The sequence below is a fragment of the Neofelis nebulosa genome, chromosome 4 (assembly GCF_028018385.1).
Source record: "Neofelis nebulosa isolate mNeoNeb1 chromosome 4, mNeoNeb1.pri, whole genome shotgun sequence".
Taxonomy (NCBI): Eukaryota; Metazoa; Chordata; class Mammalia; order Carnivora; family Felidae; genus Neofelis; species Neofelis nebulosa.
Genome location: NC_080785.1, coordinates 19897464 through 19924321, shown reverse-complemented (window position 1 = coordinate 19924321; position 26858 = coordinate 19897464). Strand labels below are relative to the sequence as shown.

Sequence of the window (26858 nt, the reverse complement as noted above, 5' to 3'; positions counted from 1 at the left end):
GATCTGTATTGCAGCCGGCAACCCTCAAATCTCCAAATTCACCTTCTCTGGGCTAAGTGCCCAAATGGTGATGGAATAGTACCTGGTAACAGAGAATGATGGACGGTTCTGAAAAGCACGTCTACCTTTTTCTTTGGGGAGAAGGTAGAAGCGGCTGGTGTTAGGAGGCAGGCGTCAGGTCAGCTTCTGTGTCTCGTCTGCAAGTCAAAGTAGCTAACCCTGCATCCCCCTTCGCGCTGGAGAATGTTGGCAAACGGTTATTACATATGTAGACTGTAGCGGGAGAAGCTTCGATTTGGAGTCTGGCACCTGGTGGTAAACCTTTAGCTTTACCACTGTTGAGTCCTGTAAATGGATACCATCCCTCACAACTCTGAGCCTCAGTTTCCTTACCTGTTATCCGAGATACTTACCTTACAGCCTTGTCCGGAAGATGAAATGACCTGGAACACGTAAAAGCACTTTGTAAAGTGAACCCCTACATGAATATTGATTTTAAGAAGCTGGCCTGTATAGTTAAAAAAGAGCATGGCCTTTGAAATTAGACATGGGGACAGATCCAAGCTGTGCTACTCAACTGGCTGCTTGACCTTCCACAGGAAGCCTGACTTCCTTGAGGCTGTATACATTTGACCCTTGAACAACGTGAGGGTTAGGGGCACTGACCTAACCTCTCTGTGCAGGAAATCCATGTAAACTTTTGACTCCCCCAAAACATTAGTAGTAGCTTACTGTTGACTGGAAGCCTTGCAGGTAACATAAACAGCTGATTAACATATTTTGCACGTTGTATGTACTATATACTGTATTCTTACAATAAAATAAACTAGAGAAAAGAAAATGTTAAGAAAGTCAAAGAAGAGAAAATACGTTTAGGGTATTGTACCGTATTGAAAAAAGATCTATGTATGAGTGGATCCACATAGCTCACACCCATACTGTTCAAGGGTCACCTATAATACTAATTCGACCCTTACAGCATCAGTACGGGGATTAAAATAGTAACGCGTAAGAATACATTATGAAGGCAAGTGCTATGCCGTCGTAAACGAGAAAATAGATGTGTGATGCCCTAGCGCCTTGGAGTTGGTTAAGCACCTGGACACACTGCCCAGCCTCATTCCTGGCATTGCCCCTTACCAACGTGCGGCATGGCCTCTTTTGTAATTGCTTATTTGCTTCTCTGTCACCCACAAGTGTGTGAATTACTTGAGGATGGAGAGACTATATTCTCACCGCGTGTGCGTCTCCTAGCGGAATATCAAACATGTAGCAGGTGCCGAGAAAGTCTGTTGGGTAACCAAATACGTGATTTTTTTAATCTGCTGATCCTTTTATAGTATAGTACGTCATAGGTGTATCACTTTCACTTTTTATGGTTTTTTTTAAATGTTTATTTTAGACCACGCATGCGTGCACGCAGACACAAGTGGGGGAGAGGCAGAGAGATAGGGAGAGACAGAATCCCAAGCAGGCTCTGCACTGATAGCACAGAGCCTAATGTGAGGCTTGATCTCACAAACCTGTGAGATCATGACCTGAACCGAAACCCAAGAGTTGGACACTCAGGTGCCCCAGTATCACTGTCATGTATAAAGATAACCATCAGTTGGAACTGGGAGGCCAGTGGCCAGTTCAGGTAGCTTGTACAAAACCCCATTCTGTACCACCAGGCCTCTCGATTCAGGTTCCTTGCTTGGTAGGTTCTTATGTAAAGCCAGAAATGTGATGGAGCCGCAGAACATTTTTTTAAAAGTAATAACCTCCACTTGATCCACCTGGATGACTGCCTTCTAAAATGGCTCTGGTAAAGACACTCCTAAGCGTCTTTTGGAATCCTACCCCTTAGAAACTCCTCGAGGGTGGGGATTTGGCATTTTGAAGGTGCTCAGGGAATGTTGATTCTGAAATGAAAGGGTGTTGGGGTGTCTGGGTGGCTCACATGGTTAAGTGTCCGACTCCGGCTCAGGTCATGATCTCACGGTCTGTGGGTTCGAGCCCCATGTCGGGCTCTGTGCGGACAGCTCGGAGCCTGGAGCCTGCTTCGGATTCTGTGTGTGTGTGTGTGTGTGTGTGTGTGTGTGTGTGTGTGTGTGTGTGTGTGTCTCTGCCTCTCCCCCGCTCATGCTCGGTCTCTCTCCGTCTCAAAAATAAATAAACATAAAAAAAAAATTTTTTTTAAAGGGTGTTCTGTTCACAAACATCAGAGTTTTCTTCTGCTTTTACCCCGTGGCGGCTAATCCAAACCCTGTAGTATTAAATTATTTTCAAATAAATCAAAACGGTGGCACCTTCTTCAGCATCTCCTCTGCTTCATGTGTTCTGAAGAGCAAGTGGCATCTTGGTGGCACCAAGGTGCCACTTGCTGTCCAGTCCCAGGGTGCACTTCCACTTCTGATGGCTTATTTGGCCACAGCCTTCCACTCCAGCAGGTCTCTTTGCTGCCATCTCTCCTGCCCTGTGGCTACTGGACTTTTCTCCCCCAAACCTTGCAAAAGCCCACCCATTGGCACCAATTTGGTCTTCAGATACCTCGGTCCACTTGTCTCATTGATCCTTCCCAGTTGAGTTCAACCTACCACCACGGTCTGTGCAGCGTTCCTTTTTCCAATCCGCCATTAGAAGTAAATGGCACCACAGCTCCTGCCCCGTTTCACGCACGTGTCCCGGAGGTAGCGCGATGGGACATCAATCTTCGGTGCCACCTGGCTCCCTGATAAGCTTTTGTTGTATACGTGGCTATATTGTCAAGAGCCTCCCTTCCTTCTTCCCACCGCCTCATCCTGAGAGAGCTTTTCTGAATATGACAAGCATCTAAAGACAAATTATCTCCTCACAAAGTTAATTTCTGCTTCTCAGCGGGGAGCCGTGGGTGCCCGCTGGGTTTGCAAGTGCTGCTGTTTGGTTAATGGATGAGTGTCTCTTGGATCCGGGTACCCACACCCGAACTGCTGCAGCGCCTGCCTTTCCATTTGCTTTAATTTCCTACTTGCAGCTGGCGTTAGGAGACCTAAATGGGTTTATTCACAGGGTAGTGGCTTACAGTCATTAGCACTGGAAGGAAATCATATTGGAGACAAGGACCAGAGAGCTGCTTTCGTGTCATCCTTGATCAGTTAAGACAGTTTGGTTGGTTTTCTTTTTGTTTTGATGTTTATTTTTGAGAGAGGGAGAAAGAGCGTGAGGGGCAGAGAGGGAAGGAGACAGAGGACCCAAAGCGGGCTCCGCGCTGACAGCAGAGAGCCCGACTCAGGGCTCAAACCCAGGAACCGTAAGATCATGACCTGAGCCGAAGTCAGAAGCTTAACCCACTGAGCCATCCAGGCACCCCCAGTTGTTTTTTGTTTTTTTGTTTTTAGAGAGAGTGAAGTCACAAAATCCTTCTAGAGCCAGAACAAATGACCTAACATAAGAGGTCCGTCTCCGAGTTGCAAGAGTTGAAAAAGCAGGGAATTTTTGTGTGTGTTCCAAGTACCGGATCCTGAAGATTAACTAAAGTGCAGGATGAAAATCGCTCTGAGCACCGTTAAGTGTCGTTGTCATTGCTTCGTATGCTAAAGCTTTTTAAAATGCAGGAAATTTTGTAACAAGTGGTCGTATCATCATCCAGAAAGCAGAGCCAGAAGTGGACTAGAAATTCCTCTGAACACATCCGGAATGTGTCTAAGTTATAACGTTGTTGCTGTTAGAGGTCAGACAAGGTCGAATATCGGCAGTTTCATGTAGTCCAGGCCGCGCTAGGCGGGCTTTTTAGACAGAATTCTGAAGGCCAGCCGCACCATAGACAGGTTTTTCCTCTTTGAAACAATCCACAGCCTGTAGGCCAGTACCCATATGTCCTTGAGAGGAGCCCAACTCTAAGCTGTAAACCGTGGGAGCCAGAAATAGGCCTCAGAATTGCAGCGTTACGGGAACAGCTGGTCACGCAGACCGGCGCACGTTGGCCAGCTCCCGTCCCGTCGCCGAGCCTCCTTTTCCACGGTGCTTCCGCACGCTGCAAGCAGGCCAGCGGAGCATGAGACCATCGAACTAGAAGTCCCGAGGAAGAAAGGAAGCGAGCCATCAATTCCTCATTCCTCAGTAGCGCCTCTTACGATGGACAGCTTTAGCTCCGGGGCCTCCGGGGAGGTGTTTGGCCATTTGTGGGGGGGAGGCAGGAACCACGCAAGACAAATTAAGAGCGGAACAACCCGCTCCCCCCCCAGCCGCTGTGCGATCTCAGGCAAACATCTTAGTGTCTAATAGTTTTTGGTGTCGTACTAAGGAAAATAATATTTCAGAGAAGGGTTAGTGAGTTGACGATCAAATAGTAAAGTGTCTAGAGTCAACGCACATAAATGCTTAATGGATGTTATTTCTCTTTTTCCTCTGTATTTGCAAGTCTGGGGCATGACATTTAAATTCTTTAGGTCCTGCAAGAGCACTTATACCCTGTGCAAGCGCTTTAAGCATTTAAAGGAGCCGCCGCGTATGCATGAAGATTCACTGCATTTTATTCACTGCCATACATGGTATCCACATGTATGTATATGTTTTCTCTGTATCACTAGAAATAATTCAGGCACCTCAGCCAACCTCAGCTATTTCCTGTCCCCTTGACTTGCTGAGAGCATTCTTTTTAGGTTCTTCCTCCCTCACTTTTCTCTGCTGGGATGCTTTTCGAGCTGTCTTCAAATATCTAAATATCACCAGCACAACTGTCACCTCTTTCATAAGGCAGTGGTTATTTCAAGAAATAAGTAAGAATCAAAAGCTAACTATGGATGGGACACAATGTTAGGTGCTCTGAGATATGTAGAAATGAGTAAGATGGCTTTGCTTTCAAGAAATTTAAATTTTAACACAGGGATTTGAAAAATACGTCTCTTATCGTGAAACCTCTCACATTCATCAAAGTATTCATAGTACTTTTTGCACACCTGGCTTTTGCACACCTGGTTGTGGGAGAGAATAGAGATATCCTCCGATTTTACTTCCTCTAAGTACTTGATCGATTAAGGAACTAAGCGCCAAGAGTTGATTAGTAGAAGCAAAATTGAAAGTTTCTGAGTTACGTAAATGGTGGTCCTAATATACCTAGATACCAGAGCCCACATGCTTTACCCACAGACCTTTAGTCAAAGCCTATTCTAGAAAAGTTTGCTGGTTTTCTGGTTCACAATATTCTTAGCAGCAAATCAGCAGTTGCAGAAACTGACAACGGTAAGAGTCGACTGCTACTTTTTTATTCAAAGCACCTAGAATTAATCGCTGCTAGTCTCTATGAGAAAAACTATATAAAATCATGAAATGACATACTGGTTGGGGGCCATTTAAGTGGGCTACAAATTGCTCTACCTGCCGTGGTAGGCTTTAAGGGCAGGGTTTATCGCTAAACAGAAAGGTTGATAATAGTGGTGAATCATTAATTTGTAATGAGTCATTATGAGGTTACATTCAGACCTGTGGATTCTACCTCCAATAGGCAGGGAAGTATGAACTTGTTTTATTCATTTACTCATTTACTTTTCATTGAAGGATAGTTGCCACACAATGTTACATTAGTTTCAGGTGTACAACATGGTAATTCAACAAATCTACACGTTGTGCTGTGTTCACCATGAATGTGGTTACCATCTGTCACCATACAGCACTATTATAATTTATCTCTGTGTCTTTAATAGAATTTTTAGTTTTGCATTGACATGTAAGTGTTTGAACTTTTTTGAGTGGTTTGTATGTTAGGTGAAAGTTTATGTCTCTACTCACTTTTTATTTTCATATTGAATATATTTTAGAAAAAAAATCATCAGCGATGGGTGTATAAGAAACTATATAACATGCATGGTTGTGCTGGAATTTGGCTTTCTTGAATCTTATTTTGAAATAAGTGAACCGCCTGTTAGGAATTGGGATTTTATTTGAGAAATCCTGGTCTGAGAAATGAAGGTAAACAGTGAAGCATTATTAAGCACGTCAAGGGGCAATAACGTACCTTTGTCACAGGGTTGTTGCAAAGGATTAAGTAAATGACCGTGTCAGTTTCTAGCTTGCGTATTAATACGCACGCTTCCTAACACAGTAGTGAGCACTCAGGAAAATCTTGGCGTTGCTACCATCACCTTCACTGCCATCGTCTTGAAGCCTGCAGACCTCCTGCCCCTTCTCAGTCAGGTGGTCCAGTTTCCCTTTGCCGAGACCTACATGGTACATTTTCTTTCGGGGGGCTCCTTGAAGCAAAGGAAAGCACTTAATCCTTTCCTGGGGAACCAAAGATTTGGTTATTTTTTGTTTGCAAGGGGGAGCGGGGAAGGAGAAGAATCTCTTTGGAGTCCGTCTCCCAGCTCCCACCTGCCCTCCTGCATTTCCCATGACAGACCAAAATTTAGTCTCTCGGCTTATCCTGCCACCTCCACTTAAGTGTGATACATGGGGTGACCTATAAGAACCGGTGGAAGGGCTCTAATCACTTACTCAAACCTCCCAAAGACTAATTTGTAGAAGCCTCCGAGGTAGGTGTATGTATTGAAAGACACCAGGTCCTCTCGCTAGAACCCTGAGCAAATGTCTATCGATTGACTTAATTAAAGGAAGATTATAGCTTGTGCACTGGGCTCTGTGAGTTATCTAACTATATGATTCCAAGGGATCTTTAAAGCAGGTGTGCTAATGGCCTTCTCATTTAAACCAGCATGAATTTGAGTTCATTTCATCAATTTGGTGATCAAATAATTGCCAAGAACACAGAAGGTACAAAACAGGAATTTTCTCTTATAAGTAAATTACAATATTTTAAACTGTCTTTCCTAATACTTCTATATGGAGTTTGGTTCGAAGAGATCCTGTTTTTCACATATTAAGGGCAAGAGCTCTTTAACTTTTATTTATTCTTCTGATCTCATTTCCTGGCTCGGGCTGGGGTCATGGAACCATGAAGATTTGATTGGGCCATTTGTTTGGGAAACCTCCAGTGTCAGTATCTTTAGGTCATTCTTGGACCAGACTCCACAGAAAAGGATTCTCCAATCTGCTCTCTGGAGATTGAAGGCCTCCCTGCTAGCATCCAGGAAACCAAATGGGAAGAGGAAGGAACAAAGGGTTAGGGATTCTTGGTATCCAGTTTGTATAAAGTCATTCAACTCTCCTGTTTGTTGTTGGTTTTTTTCCCCCATTCTTAATTGTTTATCCTGTCTCCTAGTCCAGAGATCCTCTCTTTTACTCTTTCCAGAGAATAAATCTTCATGTTTTTACCAGGGTGGAGGAGAACCATCCTGTTTCCCAGTGGGGGAAGGGATCTTGGGAATCTGACTACCTCCTAAATAGACTTTCATCTAATCCTTATCGTAACCACTCTTTCCCTTTTCCCCACATCCAGATGTAGCTGGGGCTGTTGAAATTCACAGTAGAGATTGGTTTGCTTTTCAGCTTTCCACTTTCTGATACAGGATTGTATTTTTCTTGAGTCTATTAGAGACATTTACCACTCTGATGGGCTTTCCAGCTTCTAAAATTGTGTTACCTTTGTCTTCTCCCCACCCTCCCCCGTTCTTCTTAATCCTTAGTGGTTTATGTCTTGGACAAAAATAATCTCTTTACTGTCACTTCAGAGATTCGGGGAGCAAGAGAGAATAGATGTGTGTTTAAATGTTTTCCTTACCCAGAAGTAAATTCTCCCCTAGGTACATCGTTCTCACTCCTGCTGCCCGTGTCTTTCCTCAGAAGGCCCTGCCCTGCCTCTCCTCTCTGGTAATTGGAGGAATATGGAAGACCAGTTTCCTTTCTTTTCTACCTCCCTATGCCCTGAAGGGCCACCTTTTCTACCCACCTTCCCTGAAGGCCCAACTCAGCTTGTGAATTGTCTGTTAAACCTTCAAGAGTATCTCAGGCCGTGATGAAAAGCACTCGTATGTACCTCAGGTGGGTAGCTAAATTCCTGTGTATACATCTCGTCTACCCTCTCTGAGTAGACTAAAACCAGACTGTAGTCTCCCTCCTGCCAGGCCTTGCCTGAGAATTGGGGATTTAAGTTGCCAAAGGAAATGGTGGAAGGAGCCCAAGTTTGGATTAGAAACAGTCTGAGGGCAGCTCTGGGCCCCGCCACTTACTCTGTTATCTGGGACAGGGAACTTAACCTTTCTGAAGCTCCCTGTCGCCTCCGTAACATGAGTTATGTGAGGACAAAATGAGATGACGCATGTGGCACTGCTTAGCATAATCCCTGGCAAACAGAAGGTGTTTAATAAAGGTTACTTCCCCCCACCCCTCACCTCTATTTTCACATTTCCCGAGCACAGTCTTTATCCTGCAGTAGAGGCTCAAGAACAATCCCTAAATGATTTCTCTGGAAGAAGCTGATCAAGGTTATTCATTAGACATCATGCTTTTCTGTATCCAAGTTGTACCACATCCACCAGAATTTTATGGCAGGAAATCCTTACTGCTTAAGTAAGGGGGGACCAGGGGAGCAGAAACACAATACCCAGTAACACGGAGAGGACCTCAGTCTCAGTATCGGCTTTAACAAAGCCAACCTGCGGCTTGCAGCTGTGTTTCCTCTTTGCAATTATAAAAGTGAGAACTATGTGAACTAACTTCCAATTCAGTCCACACTCTGCCACTTGGGATCTGGAAGCTAGCTGATTTTTTGACCCAAGGTGCTCTGCTATGTAGGCTTGCCAGTTATAATTATATTTTCAGGTGTCAATGAGCAAAATAGCCCATTCTTTGGCAGTTTGGAGTAATGAGATGAATCTTGCACTAATCTTTCAATTCAACGAGCACTTGATGAGTGCCGTATACATAAAATTCTGTGTCTTGCTGTACGTAGTAAGGGTATATGAAGAGCTGGAGGCTAGAAATTTCAAAGGTGTTTCCTGTGTGAGCTCACGAATTTTCAAATATTACTAGAATCTTGAGCAACAAAGAAAAAGGCAGAAAGTTTTCCATAAAAATAGTTCTCAGTACACAGTGTCCCTTTGTATTCAAGTGACAAGAATTTCAAAGACAGTTACCTCCTGGAACAGATATAATGGAAATTCATTTAGCGAAAAATATACTTACTGAATATGATTGCACCAGACTCGGTGCTTGTCTCTGGGGAAACCTTGGTGAGTGAAACAGACTGGCTTTCTCCAAAGATTGCTAGTTCCCCATGATATTTGATCTTTTCCTCTCTGTGTGTCAGGGCTTTCCATGCGCATTTTTCTCTGCACCGTATCTAGATATATGTACACATAGTATTTGCTAAATTCCTGATCTCATGTTCATTCTGCACAGTTTATCATCCTTCACCTAAAGCTTGCCAGTTCATGAAATGTCATCTAATTCCTGCTTGACGTCTGTTTGTTGCCCATAAATAGTCTACGTAGAACCAAGAACGCTGATGTGAGACCTCAGTTAGGGAGCACAAAGCACAGCATTCTGTGCTTTACCACGCATGGTCTATAGCGTCTTAAGAGAACACAGATTCAGGCCTTCTCTGAACTTACCTTCTCAAAGTCTCTGCTTCACACTAGACCTCTTTCTTCATCAAATTAGAGTGGATATTTCTGTTTTTCGTAAGCCCTGTCATTTTTGTGTGCCTCCCTCTTCCTGCATTTATTTCCTCGTTGTGGTGAATTTGGGACCCGATGAAGTTCAAGTCTCCAGACCCCTGTCCATCCATTTATTTGAGAGTAGATGCATCTGGTTAGTCAGACTCAGTGGCTTGTGGTTACTGGTTCCCACAGGCTTCTAAGAGCTGGTTGTGAAATTTTCACAAGTTTTGTGAGCTGGCTACTAAACATAGTCATTATTCAAAAGTAAGTTATAAAATACTAAACACAAAGGCAGTAAATGCTCCAACTCACCACTTCTTGATTGTTTTACCACAATCTGTGCTCTTTTTATCTATGCTCTTGGGTTTTTGCATCGATTGTAACTAGTGCCGGAAATACTACATGGGTGTTACTGGGCACCTCTTTGCAGCTCTAAGTTCAGTGACGTCACATCGGTAGTGAAATTGGCCATGGTGGAAATGTCCACACATAGACACCGGCAAATACTACAAATCGGGACTCCCACATCTCCCCAGAGAGCAAGGTGTCAGACATTTCCCAGCACGTTGCCAGTCATGTGATTCTCCTCTACTTGGCCAACACCACAGTCACTAATGATCTTTAGCCACATCAGTTACATCTGTCTTCAGGGTGACAAAACTCTTCCTCTGGTGAGGCCATGCCTGCCTTATACTTCTTTACCCAGAGCCCTAGTGACCGCCAAGCACGGATTTTTATAATGGATCCACGGCTACTCCTAGGCTGCCCTTCCCTTCATCCTTCTCATCCTCAGTGAATCTGTTTTCTCCCTCCCCTGCCTTCTCTTTCCTTCTCCTCCTTCTTCTTCTTAAAAGCAAGGATTCTGGAGCCAGACTGACTGGCTTTTCCTCAGACTGTATCATCCACTGTATTGGGTTATCTCAGGCTTGTTACTGAGCTTTTTAGGCCTCAGTTTTATCATGTGTCAAGCAGAGATAATAATAGTATCTACTTCATAAATAAAATGAGTTAACAGTTTGTAAGTACCTAGAATAATGTGTGGCATATAGTAAGCAATATATGCATACTTATTGATTTTTTAACTTGTTTTTAATGTTTATTTATTTTTGAGAGAGAGAGAGAGAGAGAGAGAGAGACTACGAGTGCAGGGGAGGGGAAGAGAGAGAGAGGGAGACACAGAATCTGAAACAGGCTCCAGGCACTGAGTTGGCAGCACAGAGCCCGACGCGGGGCTCGAACTCACGGACCGCGAGATCATGACCTGAGCCGAAGTCGGACGCTTGACCGACTGAGCCACCCAGGTGCCCCATATATGCGTACTTACTTAATAAAATACACACTTCCAGTGTTCATCCAGCACCTATCTGCAGACTTGCCATGGGGTGGAGGGTTCATGCTCTTCGTTCTAGAATAGCAAAAGAAACACATGAAAATAAGGAAGAGAAGGCATGGCCTGGGCTTGTGACACAGGAACAGTAGCCCTAGGGAACCAGGAAAAGGGTTAACAAAATAAACCAGAGGAGGGGTCAAGATCAGGAAGGGAGACAATAAGTAAGAAAAATAGTTGCATTTCAGAATAACCTGCAAAGATTAGAATATATGTAATATAAACTTTTTATATTTTATTGCAAATATATATACCAGGGAAATAAAGGGATACTTTAGAAATACATAGAAAATTCCCATTTTGATTTAAGTAATTAAGCCAATTTGGATGCTCATTCTGGGCAGGAATGTGGTCATCACACGCTGAAGGTGCTTAGGCTAAATCAAATTTGTATTGAGCTAGAGCCATGGAGACCGAGTGAGGGATGTCCGTCCGTGTCTATGAAAAACGCAAGCCCAGGAGCCTCAGGACTCATTTGTCTGACCATCTGGAAATCTCTAGTGATCTAAGCACTTAATTTTACCCTCATTTTTAGAACAAAAGGCAAACAATACAAGAAGAAAATGGGCAGCAGAGACATTCTACTTTTCATTTAAAAAAAAATCTTAGTGATAAAAGGAGCAGAGAGTTTAAAAGAAAAAAATGAGAAACCATTAAAATGAATTGAATGCTCTGTCTGTGTTTTGCAGTAGGCTCTATTGTTTTCAGTTACACGGGAACTGTGGTAATTTTATGAATCATTAGAGTTTTCTTTCCAAATTATATGTGCGCTCTTAAAGTGCCTTCTAAGTTACCCACAGGAAGAGACCGTTGAGCAATTTTACGATTCCATTTGAGCTTTGTATTAATTTTATATTTTAAACAAATTTATACTTAAAATCCAAAGATAACATTGTGACAGCTGAATCGTTGTGTATTTAATTTCTTCTGCTCTTACAAACATATGAGCCTGTTTCATGTTTTCAATCCCTGGTCTCACAAGAGACTGTAGAATAAATATGGAACCCTGGTTTGGTGAAATGATGACTTCCCACGTAAAAACTCTTCTTCCCACCCCACCCCAAGGCTGAAAACAATCACAAGAGTTGAACATTGTCCTTTGGCATTTGTGTCTCATTGGGCATGGTGATCTGTAAAGCATGGACTCTGTTAGTGATACCTAATACCTACTGCTCTGGTCCCCTGTCCAGTCCATCCTGGGCCAGCCTAACGTGGGATGCACAGAAAATGGGTAAAGTCAAGTCAGCGTAGTGGGGTGTGTGTGTGTGTTTTCCAGTTTACTTTCTTGGGAAGGACTTTTTTTCTGATATTTTCCTCCACATTCTTGGTGTGAAAATATTCATGTTTTTATCATACTTCTATAAAAACAGTGGTATTATAAGTGATCTGTTTTTGTTTTGTTTTATTTTAAGCATCATAACTTGGCAAAAATCAAAAGTTGGATCTATGTTGGTTCATTTATTTTTCCTGGTTGGTGAAATCTTGAAGTCTGGAAATTATTGTACATGTGTTGGCTGTATCCTTCCCAGTGGCGTGGGTGTTTGCTGTGTGAAGAGATTGTCTTAGAAGGAAATACATCAAAGCTTCAATATTCAGATTTTTAACCACTAACAGTTCTGGGAGTCAGGAGCAAAGCTGCTTCCCTGGGCAGTATGTGGGTGGTTCTATTACTGTTCCTGTCACACAAACTTTGGCGGGATGCCATCTGTTTAGTTCATCAGGATGCATTGTGGTCATCTCTAATCTCACATAGGCCTCTCTCTTCATAGATCATGTGCTTTGATAACTAAAATCTAGGAAGGGTAAATGTGAATGACTCATCTCCTAAACCTGGGAAAATGAGTTAAAAGCCAAGTTGACATTATGGTGGGCAGGCTGGAGATGTCACCGTGGTTCACAAAGAATATTATTACACTCTCACTGCTTGTGAATGAAGAAAGGAAGCGTAACTTGTTCAACATCTCAGAGTCAGTGTTAAAACCATATCTGGAGTACAGGTCTCCTCTGTGCTAGTCACTTGACTTTTGCCCAGTGACACATACTGTTTTGCTCAACCTGCAATGATCATCTGGAACAGTTAACTTTATTCCTAGAAGGGGCTAGAATGCTGGGTTTGCAACAGCCGGTTTCATCAAAAACAAGATCTCCTATTCAAAATGTATCAGCTCTTCACAGATTTTATGGTCCCTCCCAGTCTGAGGCATATCTGAGTTGTATCACTGCCCTTGAACAAATTTTCCCTTGTGTGTGCATGCTTGCACGCTTGCTCGAACACTCTCTTCCCCAAGCAGTTCCATATGTTCTGTTTTCCTGGAAGCCAAGCTCCCTGCTCCTCCTCCTCCTAAGAGGGCTCCGGATCTCACCTCTGAGGTACATGAGTAACTGAGGCTGAGGCAGTGTGTGGGGAAACTTGTCAGCATAATTGATTATTCTGTGGAATGAGCCACCAAAGGCAGGTGAGCCCTCAGAGTGTGGAACAAATGTGCATGTGGGATGCATCTCCCACTGGTCCAGCCAGACTTCCTCCTCTGACAAGTTGATTTATATCTTTGTAACTCTTCCCTAACGAATCGTGCCCCACTGTGGACCATTGAATCTCCTGCCGCAGAGACCTTGCCTTTGCTAGCAGAAAGGAGAAATGTAAAGGTCCCGCTCTGTGAATCTCTGGGTTGGTTGGTTGGTTGGTTGGTTGGTTTGGACCAAGTGGAGTGGCCAAGGACATGAAATCTTTAAAAGGACAGAAGAGTCACATAAAACGCGTGACTAATACCTGCTACATCAAGAGAAGGGTTTCTGTGAATACAGACGCTTTGCGGCATGAGAGAAACCAGAGTGGAATGAGAATTCGAGAAGCATAAAGAAATGCAAGCATTTGAGACCACCTTTGGTGGCAGCTTGATGTTCTGGAGTTCTTTAAAAACGTCTAAGTGTTATACTTGTTCCTTGAAACCACTTTAAGTGTTAGACTTGCTAAAAAATAGGGATGATAACGACAGCTCTACTTTCTTACAATCTGTTGGGATATTGATTGAGATATTTGTGAAGTACTCCGAGCTCTCGGGAAGAAGGGTGTTAGAAAACGCTATGGTGATGTTGTTAGCAGGGCTTGGAAAATCATGCAAAAACATAATTTCGGAAAGATAACTTTAAGATAGGCTGGATTATTAGCCTGAGCCTATATGGCAGTCTTAACAATCTTACAATCTTACTATGGACAGTCCAATGCTTTTGCCCTAGGTATCCGTTCTGGGTGAACTTGGGTTAAGGAAAAGAATGAAGGACTTTTTTTTTTTTCTTTTTAATATGTATATAACTAGACAGTAGAGCATGGAGTGATATGGGCCCTTAAGGCAGAAAGAGAACATTTAGAAATATACAACTGGGAAATAAAATTCCAGGGCACACGTTTATGTGGAGTCCATCTTCCTTTGGAGGTTTTTCTTTCTCCATGGGAGGGTTTTGTGAGTGGTTGGTTTGCTTCCTAAAGATCAGATGCCCTTACTACCTCTCTTCCTTGAAACTCTTCTTTCTTGTTTTGTTTTGGTTTTTGCATACTTTGTTTTCCTCATTTTTTTTTTTTAATCTTTGCCCCTTTTCTTCTTTTCTATCTTGGATCCTCTACTCCTCCTGTCACCACTGTCTGAGCCACCCTACACTTGGAGGGCAGCCTCCTTGTCGTGGAGTCCCACACCTCTGAACCACCTCTGCGTATCAGCCTGGCTCACCTTCCCCAGGACCGGGCACAGTGTGGGGTGCTAGACAGAACATTGAAATGGGAGTCAAAGGGACTGATTTCTTCATTTTTTCCTTTCAGGCCTCCTTGCCTTTTTTCTTGCTGTTATTAAGATTTTTTCTATTAATCTCACTGGTTTTCAACAATTTGATGATAATGTGTCTTGCTGTAGTCTTTGTCATCTTCCGTGTGAGATTTTTGAACTTCTTGAACCTGTGAGCATACACTTTTCATCAGATTTGGAAAATTTTCAGCCCTCATGTCTTTTTCTGTCCCCCGTCTCCTTCAGGAACTTTAGTTACATGTATTAAGTTGCTTGTGTCCCACGGACAGTTCATGGACTCTGCTTGATCATTTTCATTTTTCTCCTGTCTGTTTTACTCTGGATAGTTTCTATTGCTGGGTCTTCCGTTTTTCTTCTTGTCATGTTCACGTTTTGCTGTATGTTCTTGAACATAGGAGAATATTTATAATGGCTGCTCTAACCTCTTTGTCTAGTAACTCTGTCATCTGTGTCATTCCTGGGACTGTTTTTCTGGACTGATTTTCCCACTTCTTTGCATGCCAGGTAACTTTTCATTAGATGCTGGACATGGTGATTTTGGGGTTTTTTAACGTTGTTGGGTGCTGGCTTTTATTGTAGTACTTTAAATATTCTAGAACTTTGTCTGAGGACACATTTCAGTGGTAGAATTACATTGATCGTCTCAAGGGTTGCTTTGGGGCTTTGTTAGACATGTCCAGGGCAGCCCTTCGTCTTAGGCTAATTTGACCCCACCCCCCGAGGTGCCATACCTTTCTGAGGACTCTACCAGTTGCCATATCTGTGAGGTGGCTCTTCCACTCTAGCTAATGGGAACATGAACCATTCCTGGCCCTGTGTGATGAAGTCTGGGAGTTCTACCTGTTCTTTTCAGGTGGTTCTTTCACCAGCGTTAGTAATTTCTGCCCCACAGGCACAAGTCAGTACTCAGCCCACGATTTTTGAGGGGGCTCTTCTAAAGATCTCCAGAAAGATCTCAACCTCTCTTTCTCCCTTCCTCCCTCTCTCTGTGCGCCCCCTCCTGTCCAGTGTTTCACCCCACAAAGCCCTACTTGCCTTAACCCTCCAAAGCGCCGGATTCTGTCCTCCCCAACTCAGAAAAGTCTGTGTGGGTCCCCCCTTTCCTGAACTGTGACCTAGAAACTCCAGCTACGGCGTTCGCGGGGCTCACCTCATTTACTTTCCTTCTCCATTGTCTGAGAATTGATGCCTCATATATTTCATCTGGTTTTCTTGTTTTTGTTTTTTAAGATTTTATTCTGAGTTATCTCTACGCCCAACGTGGGGCTCAAACCCACAACCCAAAGATCAAGAGCCACACATTCCACCTACCGAGGCAGCCAGGCGCCCATCATCTGGTTTTCTCATGTTTAAAGCAAGGCTTCAAGCTATTTCATACCAAAACACTTTAGTATTACTTCTCTACAAAACAAGAGCATTATCTTCATTATCACAATCACGTTATCACAGCTTTTAGCACGCACAGTAAGTTCTTAACGTCTTCTAATACCTACCAATTTGAAATTTCCCACGTTTTGCAAAAATATTCTTTACAACTAGTTTGTCCCAACTAGGATTCCATGTAGGATCATAATTGTCATGTGGCTTACATCTCTTTTAATCTAGAGCAGTCACTTTTTTTCCCCAGTGCTGATGTGTTTAACAGACACGGTCACCTGTGCTCGACAATATCCCATGTTCTGCATTTGTCTGATAGCGTCCTCTGTTTCCTGTGACTAGAAGCGAGATCTAAAAGCGTGATTAGATTGGGATTAAATGTTTTAGTAGGGATATATCGTAGATGATGCTAGGTTTCTTGTCCCATCGCATCCGCAGACCCGTAAGAGCTGGCTTCCTAACATTAGTGATGTGAACGTCTCACCCCTGGGTGGGACTTGTGACCATCTGGTCCGTCCATTGTTCAGGTATGGTTTTCCTCGTGCGCCCAGAAAGTGATCTGTGTGTGTGGCGTATGTTTGGCACTACAAAAATGTTCATTTTCCCTGTCAACTGTCCTCTCTTTGTTTTAGTACCAATTGATAATCTTTACTCAAATCAGCTGTGTTATTAGAGGCTGCAAAAATGATTTTCTAATTCTGTTATTTCTTCTACACTTCCTGGTTGGCATTCTTCATTGGAGTAGTAGAGCTTTTCCCTATTTGGTAATCCTGAAATAGATATAGTTCCTACTGGAAAGACAGAGTAAATGCATAATTCTTTCTCTTTATCAATTCTCAAAGAAGAATTTGATTTAATAGTCTCCTCAAATGGTGACAAATGAGTTTTTTTCCCTGACTTTCTCTCTGCATTGATCTTTCATATGTTTCAATAAAAATAATCAACTATAATAATTTATTCCAGTTGATGCAGTAATCATCAGCTTTGGCCAGAGAGAGCTCAGAGACCTGGATTCTAGATTTTTGAAGTATCATGAGCTAGCTGTGTATCTCTGACAGGCCCTTTAATATTTGTGTTGGTCGTTTTTCTTTTTTAAAGCCAGAGAATTGGACTGTGGATAGCAGGGGTTGCTTTCGGCTGTAGGGTTGGGATTCTGAGCTCCACTACCTTAAACACTGCCTGCTCCTGTCCCTGCGCAGGAAGAAGCCCTCAGCCTGCCATCCAGGCCTTCCGCACTCTACTCTGTCCAGACCACCCTTTTTCCTCCAGTTCCTCGACATGAATCTCCTACTCCAGCCACAGTTGTCTCCGGCCTTGTCCCTGGCTTGCTGTGCCTTGCTTCTTCCTCTCCATGTATCCTAAACTTGGTCTATCTCCCAGATACCAGTTCAGTCTTTCCCACCTTTTTACTGCTGTTCCCCTACCGTATCTTTTGCGCTTAACTTGCCTCTTGGAATATCACTTGTTTCTTGTTTTAAATGATGTTATCCCAACTAGATTATTAGCAGCCCCTGGAAAGTAGGACCATGCTTTATGTCAAGAACATTGCCTGGCACAAATGAAGTACTTTAGCTGCTAACGTTATTGTACTTCTGTGTCTCCCCTAACACGTAGCACTATGTATTTTGCAGAATAACAACCTTAAGGCGCTTTTGAAGTTGTGTGTGTGTGTGTGTGTGTGTGTGTGCGCGCGTGCGCGCTTCTGCTGGAGTTAAGGATATTTCTTGTAAGTGCTAATGTTTACCTATTCGTTGATATTCCCTGGGTTCCATTACATATCAAGGGGAAATGATAACCTGGACATAGAATTATATTGATTTGAAGCATGTAAAGAAACAAAGATACGCCCTGAGATCCCACGGTCTAATTAAACACAACTGTTGTATACTTCTTTCCCCTTTCCTGCTACGTTGTTTTGTTTTGAATATGAAGTCTCAAACCCCTAAATAAACCTTGTAAAGAGCCAGCTGTGCTTATAAGATATGTTAGGCACAGATTTCATTCTACCATAAGTGATCCTCTAGCCAAAATGTTAAGAAAATATTACTAGTAATTTACATCAGATACATTTTCCAAGTTATTAACTGGCAGGTAAATTTTATAATCACTTATGTGAGTTCTAAAGGGATATAGTGTTTCTGGTTGCCCAAAACTTGACCTCCTATTTTCTTTGTTTAAGCCTATTTATAAGTTACACTTCTCTTCAGCCTGCCAAACAGAGCTTCAGAATGAATTTCCCTGTTGGTTGTAGAAGTTTGTCTTTTCTCAAGAGTAGAACCTTTCGAAATTATCTTCCTACACTTGGAATGGATCATCTAATGATTAGTGACATCAGACAGGATTCACTTGCACTTTCTTGCTGGAGAGGGTAAAAGGGATATTCAAAATATTTAGGTGGTAAGCATATATGTTATACAAGGACCTCCAACATCTGGCTCTGACTTCCTCACACAGCTTTCCTGGTCTATACACACACGCACACACCCACACGCACACACCCACACCCACACCCACACACCGTTCACCGCAGCCATGAAGAACAATCTGCAGATCTCTCAATCCCACACTGTTTCCCGTTCATGCTGCCCTGTCTACCTGAAGTACTTTTTTCTCCATTTTTGTCAATCTGTAAGTCGCTATCTTTTGGAAATCAATTCACTTATAACTTCATCTTTCTCACCACTCCCCACCCCCACCCCAGCCCAGTTAACTTTCCTTTTCTGTACCTCTGCTGTGCAATATTCACAGAGACTTTGTGTTTTTATTTGTGAACTTGTCTCCTCCTCCTAATATCTAAGACCGCTGGAGGGTGAGAACATTGTGAGCCGCTGGAGGGTGAGAACTTTGTGAGCCGCTGGAGGGCTTTTTATCTCCTGCATTTAGCCTTGTATTTAGCCCAGAGAAAATATTTACTCGATAAACATGTATCATAATAAACATGTGTCTCTTTAATTAACTAAGTTCCGTGCCGTATCCCCAGTTTCAGGCCCTTCCCAACAGCTGTCATCTGATGGTCTATGGTAGTTATCCTCACATTTTAAAAATACGCCGCAAGTGAAAACCACTGTAATAGGATACTTACACCCTCTCAGACAAGTTGTTGAAGGAGTACCTATTCATTTGTACGGTGGTTGGACACAGTTGTTTAAAATTGAGACTTGGGGTACCCGGGTGGCTCAGTCGGTTAAAGCATCTGACTTCGGCTCAGGGCATGATCTCATGGTTCGGCTCATGGGTTCGAGCGCCGTGTCGGGCTCTGTGCTGACAGCGCACAGCCTGGAGCCTGCTTCAGACTCCGTGTCTCCCTCTCTCGCTGTCCCTCCCCTGCTCGCACTCTGTGTCTCTCACTTTCTATCTCAAAAAAAGGTAAACATTAAAAAAATTTTACAAATAAACATATAACATTGAGTTCCAACACGCATGTCCACAATCACCACCTGGGAGTCACTCCCAGTCAGTGTCTCCCTTGCCCCAGCAAAGGTTTATTCATCTGAGTTCTCCAGAGAAATAGAACCAAAGGGGGGTGGGGAGAGATGTTCTAATGGGGGTTGGAGAGTTTTTCTACAGGAAGGAGGTTTTAGCTGAGATCTGAAAGATAAGGAAAAGTATTCTAAGAAGGGAAGACAGGGGACTGAACTTTGCAGGCAGGTTTAGGGCCCTGAAATGGGAATGAAGAACCCAAGAAGCCCCACGTAGCTGGCTCTCAAAGAGGCAAGGGGAAATGTAGCCAGTGCGGCTGGAGGAGTAGACAGAAAGACCTTGCAGATTATCTGAAGAATGTGGGTCCTGACACATTAAAGAGCTTCAAGTTGGTGAGAGCTAGAATCAGATATCACTTGAAATGTTTTCTTTTGACGTACGTTTCATTAAACGTACAAGCTGTAAAGTGCACAAATCTTTAGTGTGAGAAGTTTTTATATATGTGTTTATTCATGGAACAGCTACCCAATCAAGATATTTCCAGCACCTGGACGGTCGTCACCTTCTCAGTCAGGATCCACTCCCTCCAAGGGCAGCCTCTATTCTGACTTCTATCACCAGAGATTACTTTTGCTTGTTTCTGAACTACAGTAATAACATTCTTGCAGTCTTCCTTTGTGTGTGGATGCTTTCACTTAGCACACGGGTGTGCTGTGAGATCCATCCACGCTGTCACAGGCAGTGGTGGCTCGTCCTTTTCCGTTGCTCTGTAGTATTCTGTTGCGTGTGTGTGTCACGCTGTATGTCCCCATTCAACTACTGATGCACACGACAACCACTCCTTTTTTTTTTTCTGCTATTATAAGTAAACCTGCTCTGAATCCGTGTGATGCTGTCTTTTGGTGGATGTAAGACTCCTCATTTCTATAGGAGACAAAACTTTTTAACAGATCCCTGAGCTTGTGTGGTAGAGAATAATTTGGAAGAGAAGTGGCATTTTCTCAGGTACCAGCTCCCTGGATGCGTAGACTTTTACCGTATAGCTTATTAAAGGAGCAAACCATGCAGAACATTCTAAACATCACACAAGTCAAAATATAGATTAAAAAGTGACTTCCATCATTACTGTCATTACTATAGTTATAATTGTTTATAGCCAGCTATAAGTTGGAGCTGATAATAATTGGAAGGACAATATGGTAGGACAAGCTTTACTGACTCGTAGTTGAAATGCGCCAATAAACAGAAACATTATTGTCATCGTCAAACATTTGTGAAGCACCCCCCCTCTACGATTGCTGGTGTGTGTGTGTGTGTGTGTGTGTGTGTGTGTGTGGTAGTGGGGGGGGTGTCTGAAGCAGTAGATGAATTCCCACTGTTTCTCTCAAATTCTTCCTACAGCAATTTTCAAGAACCTTAGGTTTTTTTGTAGCATTTCTGAACCATCCCTGCTCCAAGAGCTAAAACCACCCATACCGAGATTTCATTCTCCACAAACTGAAGTGTTTTGGTTTTGTTTTTCCTGAATTGTGAATTTATTTATATTTCTTAAAACTTTAAAATTAGCACATTTAGTTGTATATATACTGGCTTGCCATTACAGAAAATGACACAGTCGAGTGAAATTAGGAATGTTTCTTTGAGCAATCTAAAATCTTTAGTCACAATAAATATTCAGTCTTTAGAACCATGGGAATTAAGATACAGTAATATAGTAATAAAGAGGCTGTGGTTTGATTCCACCTTACACAGCATGCTTTTGGCTGTCTGTTTTTCATTATAAGTTTACTATAAATCTGTCTTTTCATCATATTCTGAATGTACTCTGCATTTTCATTAATTAAGAAACATTTATGGAACATCTACAATATGCCAGATATTTTGCTACGAGGTGGTAGAAGATAGGAAGGTATAGTCATGATCAAAGGAATTTATAGTCTAGGGGAAGAGATAGTCAAGTGAACCAGTGGGTACCATCCTCTGTTAGGGCTTGGGCTAAGCTGTGCCCCGGGTGTTCTGGTAGCACAGAGGAGGGGCATTTAAATCAGAGCAGGTAGACTTGAGCTGACTTCTCAAGGATGACAGACATGAGCTAGGAAGGCATTCCAGGCACAGAGATAGGAAGCCAGAGGCACAGAGGCAGGAAGTAGCCTGGTGCAGTCAAGGAGTAACTAGTAGGTTAATGTGGTCAGAGCACAGGGTTAGCATGCTCGGTGGAGCTGGAGAGAAGGTCAGAAAGGTGGGTAGGGGCCAGAGTTTCAAAGGTTGGGGGCGTGGGAAAGAACACAGACTGAGAAGGAAGCTCAGGTTCTCACCCTTTTTCTAGCTGGACTTTTTATGGGTCCTCAAGCATGCCACTGGGCATAGTGTCCTCATTAGTATAATCAGAGAATGAGGGAGAGTCATTCCGAAACCTTGTTCCAGAAACACTGTTCCAGAAGATGTGAAAAGGTCTATGCTGTGCCGTGAAAAGTGTTTTCTTGGGGCGTCTGAGTGGCTCAGTCTGTTTAAGCATCTGACTTTGGCTCGGGTCATGATCTCACAGTTTGTGAGTTCGAGCCCTGCATCAAGCTCAGTGCTGACTGACAGCCAGGAGCCTGCTTCGGATTCTGTCTCCCTCGGTCTCTGTCCCTTCCCAACTCGTTCTCTCTCTCTCTCTCTCTCTCTCACACACACACACACACACACACACACACGCACGCACACACACACGAAAAGAAAAGAAAAGAAAAACATGTTTTCTTTACTTAAATAATTAGGGGAAGATTGAATACCACACACATTTGCCTGTTTAAGATTCACAATGAAATTAGCATAGTAAAAGTTTCCAGAGTCCTCCCTCCAGTGAAGAAACCACTTCCGTTCTCTTTAACTCAGCATTTTCAATTACTTGAACTTAGAGTCAGTTTTCTGTACTATTAATGTTGGCATCATGCTGCAGAACCCCATTTTGACGAACTATGGACAAGGTCTTAAAGGTCCAATCATCATCATTCATTCATTCAAGTTTTTCGAAGCGCAGAACTCAAGAGCTGGTCCTTATATACCCTGTTGTTATTTTAGCCTGCTGGTGTATCCCTGTGAGAAACTTTAGTTATTTCTCATAGCACTGTTTTTTGGGGTTTTTTTAATTGCGTCTGCTATCTCGGGATTTTTTTTTTTCCTTTTCTCATTTTTCACATCATGCCCAGACTTTATTACCTGGTAATAAGTTGCAAGAAATGAGAATTGAGTTGTTTCTAAACAAATATCAATCATTTGTGATGTGTTTAGTAGAAATTATAATGAGTATAATCAGGGTTTTACTTATTATAAAGTCATTATATTCAACATTGGCAAATCCCAAAATTAGTAACAAGTCAATACATCATTTGAAATGCCAAAGAAATCAAATAAATAAAAACATAACTGACCTTGTTAAAAATTTGATATTTTCAACATTTATCTGTCAGAGCCCCTGATTTAGAAAATGTGATAAATTCTTGAAAAATGGGAACTTTTTTTCCCCTGTAAAATATACCCATCATTTGGCAAACTACAGTGTCATTTGCCTTGAAAAGAACGTGGTGATTGATTATCCAGAGTGCTACCATGACAAGGTAAACCAAGCAAATAGCTGGAAAATTGTATGTAATCATACAGCATAACATAGGCTCTTTGTTGAGCACAATCATTAGAATTAAACTGTGACATTCCAGTCATTCCCTGTAGGTACTTCCTATTCACCCCAAAACCTCTGTCTCCGGGGGGACGTTCCCACGTGCTTGCATTTTCCCCTTCCCCTCCGACCATCGCACGAACAAAGACCACACCGAACCCACACGACAAGATTGCAGAACACAAGGAAGCCGACGTCTGGCATCTCTTTGTGCCATTCGGAGAGGTTTATTTACATGTGCTAACGTTACCAGTACTGTTTCTTTTATTAGTAGCATTTTCCTGAAGGTCCTGAGAAATTGTAAACACGTGGGGGAGGGGAAGGATGGGAGATGGACAAAGGGAAATGAAGAAAGCCAGTCTTGCTTTCGAGAAGCTGGTGTTCTAATCAGGAAGACCAAACACACCTGAGATGACCTAAAAACAATTCTACATCTCTTCGGCTGTGTAAAAGCACCGTGCACCAATTGAATACCGGCGTGCTGGAGGCCAGTAGAAGAGCCACCAAATTATCCTTGGTTATTAGAAGACGAAATGGAGTCATATGAAAGGAAGACGCTCCCCCAAACCTGCCCCGAGTTAATTATCAATAGCTTAATTGGAAATAGAACCAAGCCCTTTCTCTCAGTAAAGCTGAGCAATCCCCCAGTGCCCCTCTTCCCTACGGTGTTTCACATTTTCAGCGGGCTTTGTTAGGATGGCTGAACTCCGCTCCCCTTTATTAATTGCCCTCCGCGTGTTGTAGGATACCCTGTGTTCTGAATCAGGATGAGGATTTTAGATTCTTCTGAGCAGCGTGGGGACATGTAGCTAAGCAGAATCAATTCCTGTCACTCACACACAAATACAGAAGAACGGGATTATGGATCAGGGTGAAGCCGCAGTGCTTTAATCTTAAAATCAATACCGAAAAGGAAGTTGAACTTGTGGGGATTCTATAGAGACTGTAATTTGGTTTCCTATGAGGTTTGCCTTGCAGAATATAACTGTTCCTTCCTTTTCACCTTCTGATTATTTTACTTGGGGGGGGGGGGGTGTTGGTGCGGGGGGGAGAGGACCAGAAGAAAAGAAACCTCTACTTATCTGGAATAAGTATGCACATATGAACTCGTAACTCAAGCTGATCCTCCATTGTATTGAGAAGAGCTGTACGCTTTTATCCATTCTTTTAATTTTTAGAAGAAAAAAATTAACCCGGACCCTGAACCCCATAGTCTGCCTTTATGCAGAGTAAAATGCCTTTGATTTTTTTCACAGGTCACTATCAGAGTAGAAAACAAATTTTTTTTCATGTTTATTTTTATGGTCTGAATCTAACCATAAGCTTATGTAATTCTATGTAAATAAATACATCTTCAACAAACCAGTTATCGACCAAAGGCTTCCAAGATGCTAAGCATGTGATTAGTATTTACTCCAGCGTTATTCTGCTCCTTTTGAAAGAGGCATGAGCTAATGGTTTAAACAACTCAGTCTTTTCTTAATCCGAGGTTTAGGGTTGATTGAATGTGCCTCTTCTCAGAACACTGATTTGCTGCACAGTACCGTCCGTCTTTAGCTGTAAGGTGGCTTTATTATTTGTTTCCCTGGGATATTTCTTTAATTCCATTTTTGAAATAATGTCTGAGTCTGTTTGGACACTGCTTCTGCAGCAGCAACAACAATAGGAAATATCTGATCCAACAAGAAAATGGTTGGGCCACAGGCAGGGGAACTCCGGGCTAGCTCTCCGGCAGAATGGTGTAGTTAAAAGAGCAAAGCCCACAGCCCGTGCTTTGTTCGCTACCTTTTCTAAGCCTGTTTCTTCATCTTTAAACTGTGGATGATCGTGGGGCTCGCCTGATAGATAGGTACGTCGAGAGGATTAAGTGAGCTAAAGTATGTAGGGCGCCTAGCACTGGACTTCCCACTTGTAAGAACCCAATAAATGGTCATGATTCCCATGATTAATGTGAGTCTCAAATGAGGTAACGTATGCTGTGTATGTGAAAACACTGCACAAGCCCAGAAGTCACAATACACATGTTAGTTGTTGTTCTTAAGAGATTGAGATTGTGCTCGCTTCGGCAGCACATATACTAAAATTGGAACGATACAGAGAAGATTAGCATGGCCTCTGCGCAAGGATGACACGCAAATTCGTGAAGCGTTCCATGTTTTTGCACCAGGTGTTGTATGGAAACCAATCTGACAATAAATTTCATATATTAAAAAAAAAAAAAAAGAGAGAGATTGAGATTTGGGAACTTTTAAAACAAATCACAGAGGACATTTTCTCTGTGTTGCGTTTCATATGTCCCTAATCTCAAAGTAGAGCCCTGGAGGAGATAATCCAGGGGCTTGAAAGCCATAGCCATAGCTTGTGGATGCCAAAAAGCCTTTGAAACCAATCTGTAAATCCCTGTCCGGTGTCCTTCCACAGAACGTACTCTCTCAGGGGTTTGGGAAATGGGCACTATGTAAGATACGTATTTGGTTGTTTGCAGTCGATACTTGGCATGAGGGTCGCATCCTTCCAGGAAGGCTCAAGTCGTAAATGATTGCCTCCTTTCAGTGGTCTTTCCTTGTCCTTCACATGACTTGACATCAAAACAAAACGCAAACTCATGAATTTCTGTGTCCTCTCGCAGAGCACAATCATCGTGGAGAAGACAGTGCAAGACCTCATGAACCTGATGCACGACCTGAGCGCGTACTCGGATCAGTTCCTCAACATGGTGTGCGTGAAGCTCCAGGAGTACAAGGACACCTGCGCTGCGGCCTGCAGGTAGAGCTCAGGGTGGGAGCCAAGGAGAGTCACGTCAGACCCTGACCCTTGTTATGCTTGTCGATGCTGCTTTCGGAGCCTCGCTTTTCCACCGTGATAGAAAAGGACCGGTTTTTGCGTTTGTCAAGGGGCCTGACGAGAGCACGTGTCGCAGAAATAGTCTCCGAGATGCACATGTCATCATACCGACAGAGGGAATGAGAGCGACCAAGGGGCAGCACCACTTGGGACTGCCATTGAGTGGCATGGACAAGGTGTCAACCTTGATTTTCAGGAAAAGCTAGAACTGTAAGATTGTCTTCTTCAAGGAAATGCCAGATCGCATTTAGATCTTGTGATCCTAAAAGATCTTTCAAGTAAAGCAGTTTCAAACTTTCAGCATCCTTTATAATCCAGAATGTGATTTCTCCCTAGTTCTTAAAATGTGTTTCTCCTGATGCTTGATCTGTAGCCTTCCCACTGTCATGAAAAGATAGTTACACCTGCTTCCAGCATCAGCAGAAATGAAGAACCATTGTTAGGAACTTGAAATCCCTCGGCCTCCCCTCTGATTTCTTTTCTCGGGGTTCAGAAATCTCATGGAAAAGATCATAGCGCTTGTGGTAACAAGCTAATAATAGGAACAAATTATGGTCTGGTTGACAAGACCTGAAACAATTAGGGGAGAAAAGAATGTATAATAAAATACTAAATTTTATGTGATGTATAATTAAGGATAGATATGAAAGTGCAGTACATAATCAAGTACTACCTGCACAGTACAGGACGTAAGAGCAGAAGGAATGAAATGTGAGAGAGAAAAACAGAGAAGGGGGGACTGGCTTGAGGAAAGACTTCTCAGGTGAGATGTGTGCTACGTCTCAGAAAGACATGGGATGGAGGGAGGCGGACAGAATAAAGAAGGACGTTGAGGGACACAGTGGAAACACCGACGTAGT

General features: G+C 42.9%; 1 protein-coding gene and 1 non-coding gene across 4 annotated transcripts in view; both read left to right on the top strand.

Annotated features, from left to right (window-relative positions):
• Nucleotides 1-26858, top strand: part of EXOC4 (exocyst complex component 4) — a 761449-nt gene that overhangs the window by 575791 nt on the left and 158800 nt on the right. For all 3 annotated transcript variants that reach the window (XM_058728677.1, XM_058728676.1, XM_058728678.1), the window contains one exon: nucleotides 25784-25920. In XM_058728677.1, coding sequence (XP_058584660.1) covers nucleotides 25784-25920 — 137 coding nt within the window. The remainder of the gene's footprint in view (nucleotides 1-25783; nucleotides 25921-26858) is intronic.
• Nucleotides 25208-25314, top strand: LOC131511161 (U6 spliceosomal RNA). The gene has a single exon (XR_009261367.1). It is a non-coding gene; the product is annotated as a U6 spliceosomal RNA (small nuclear RNA).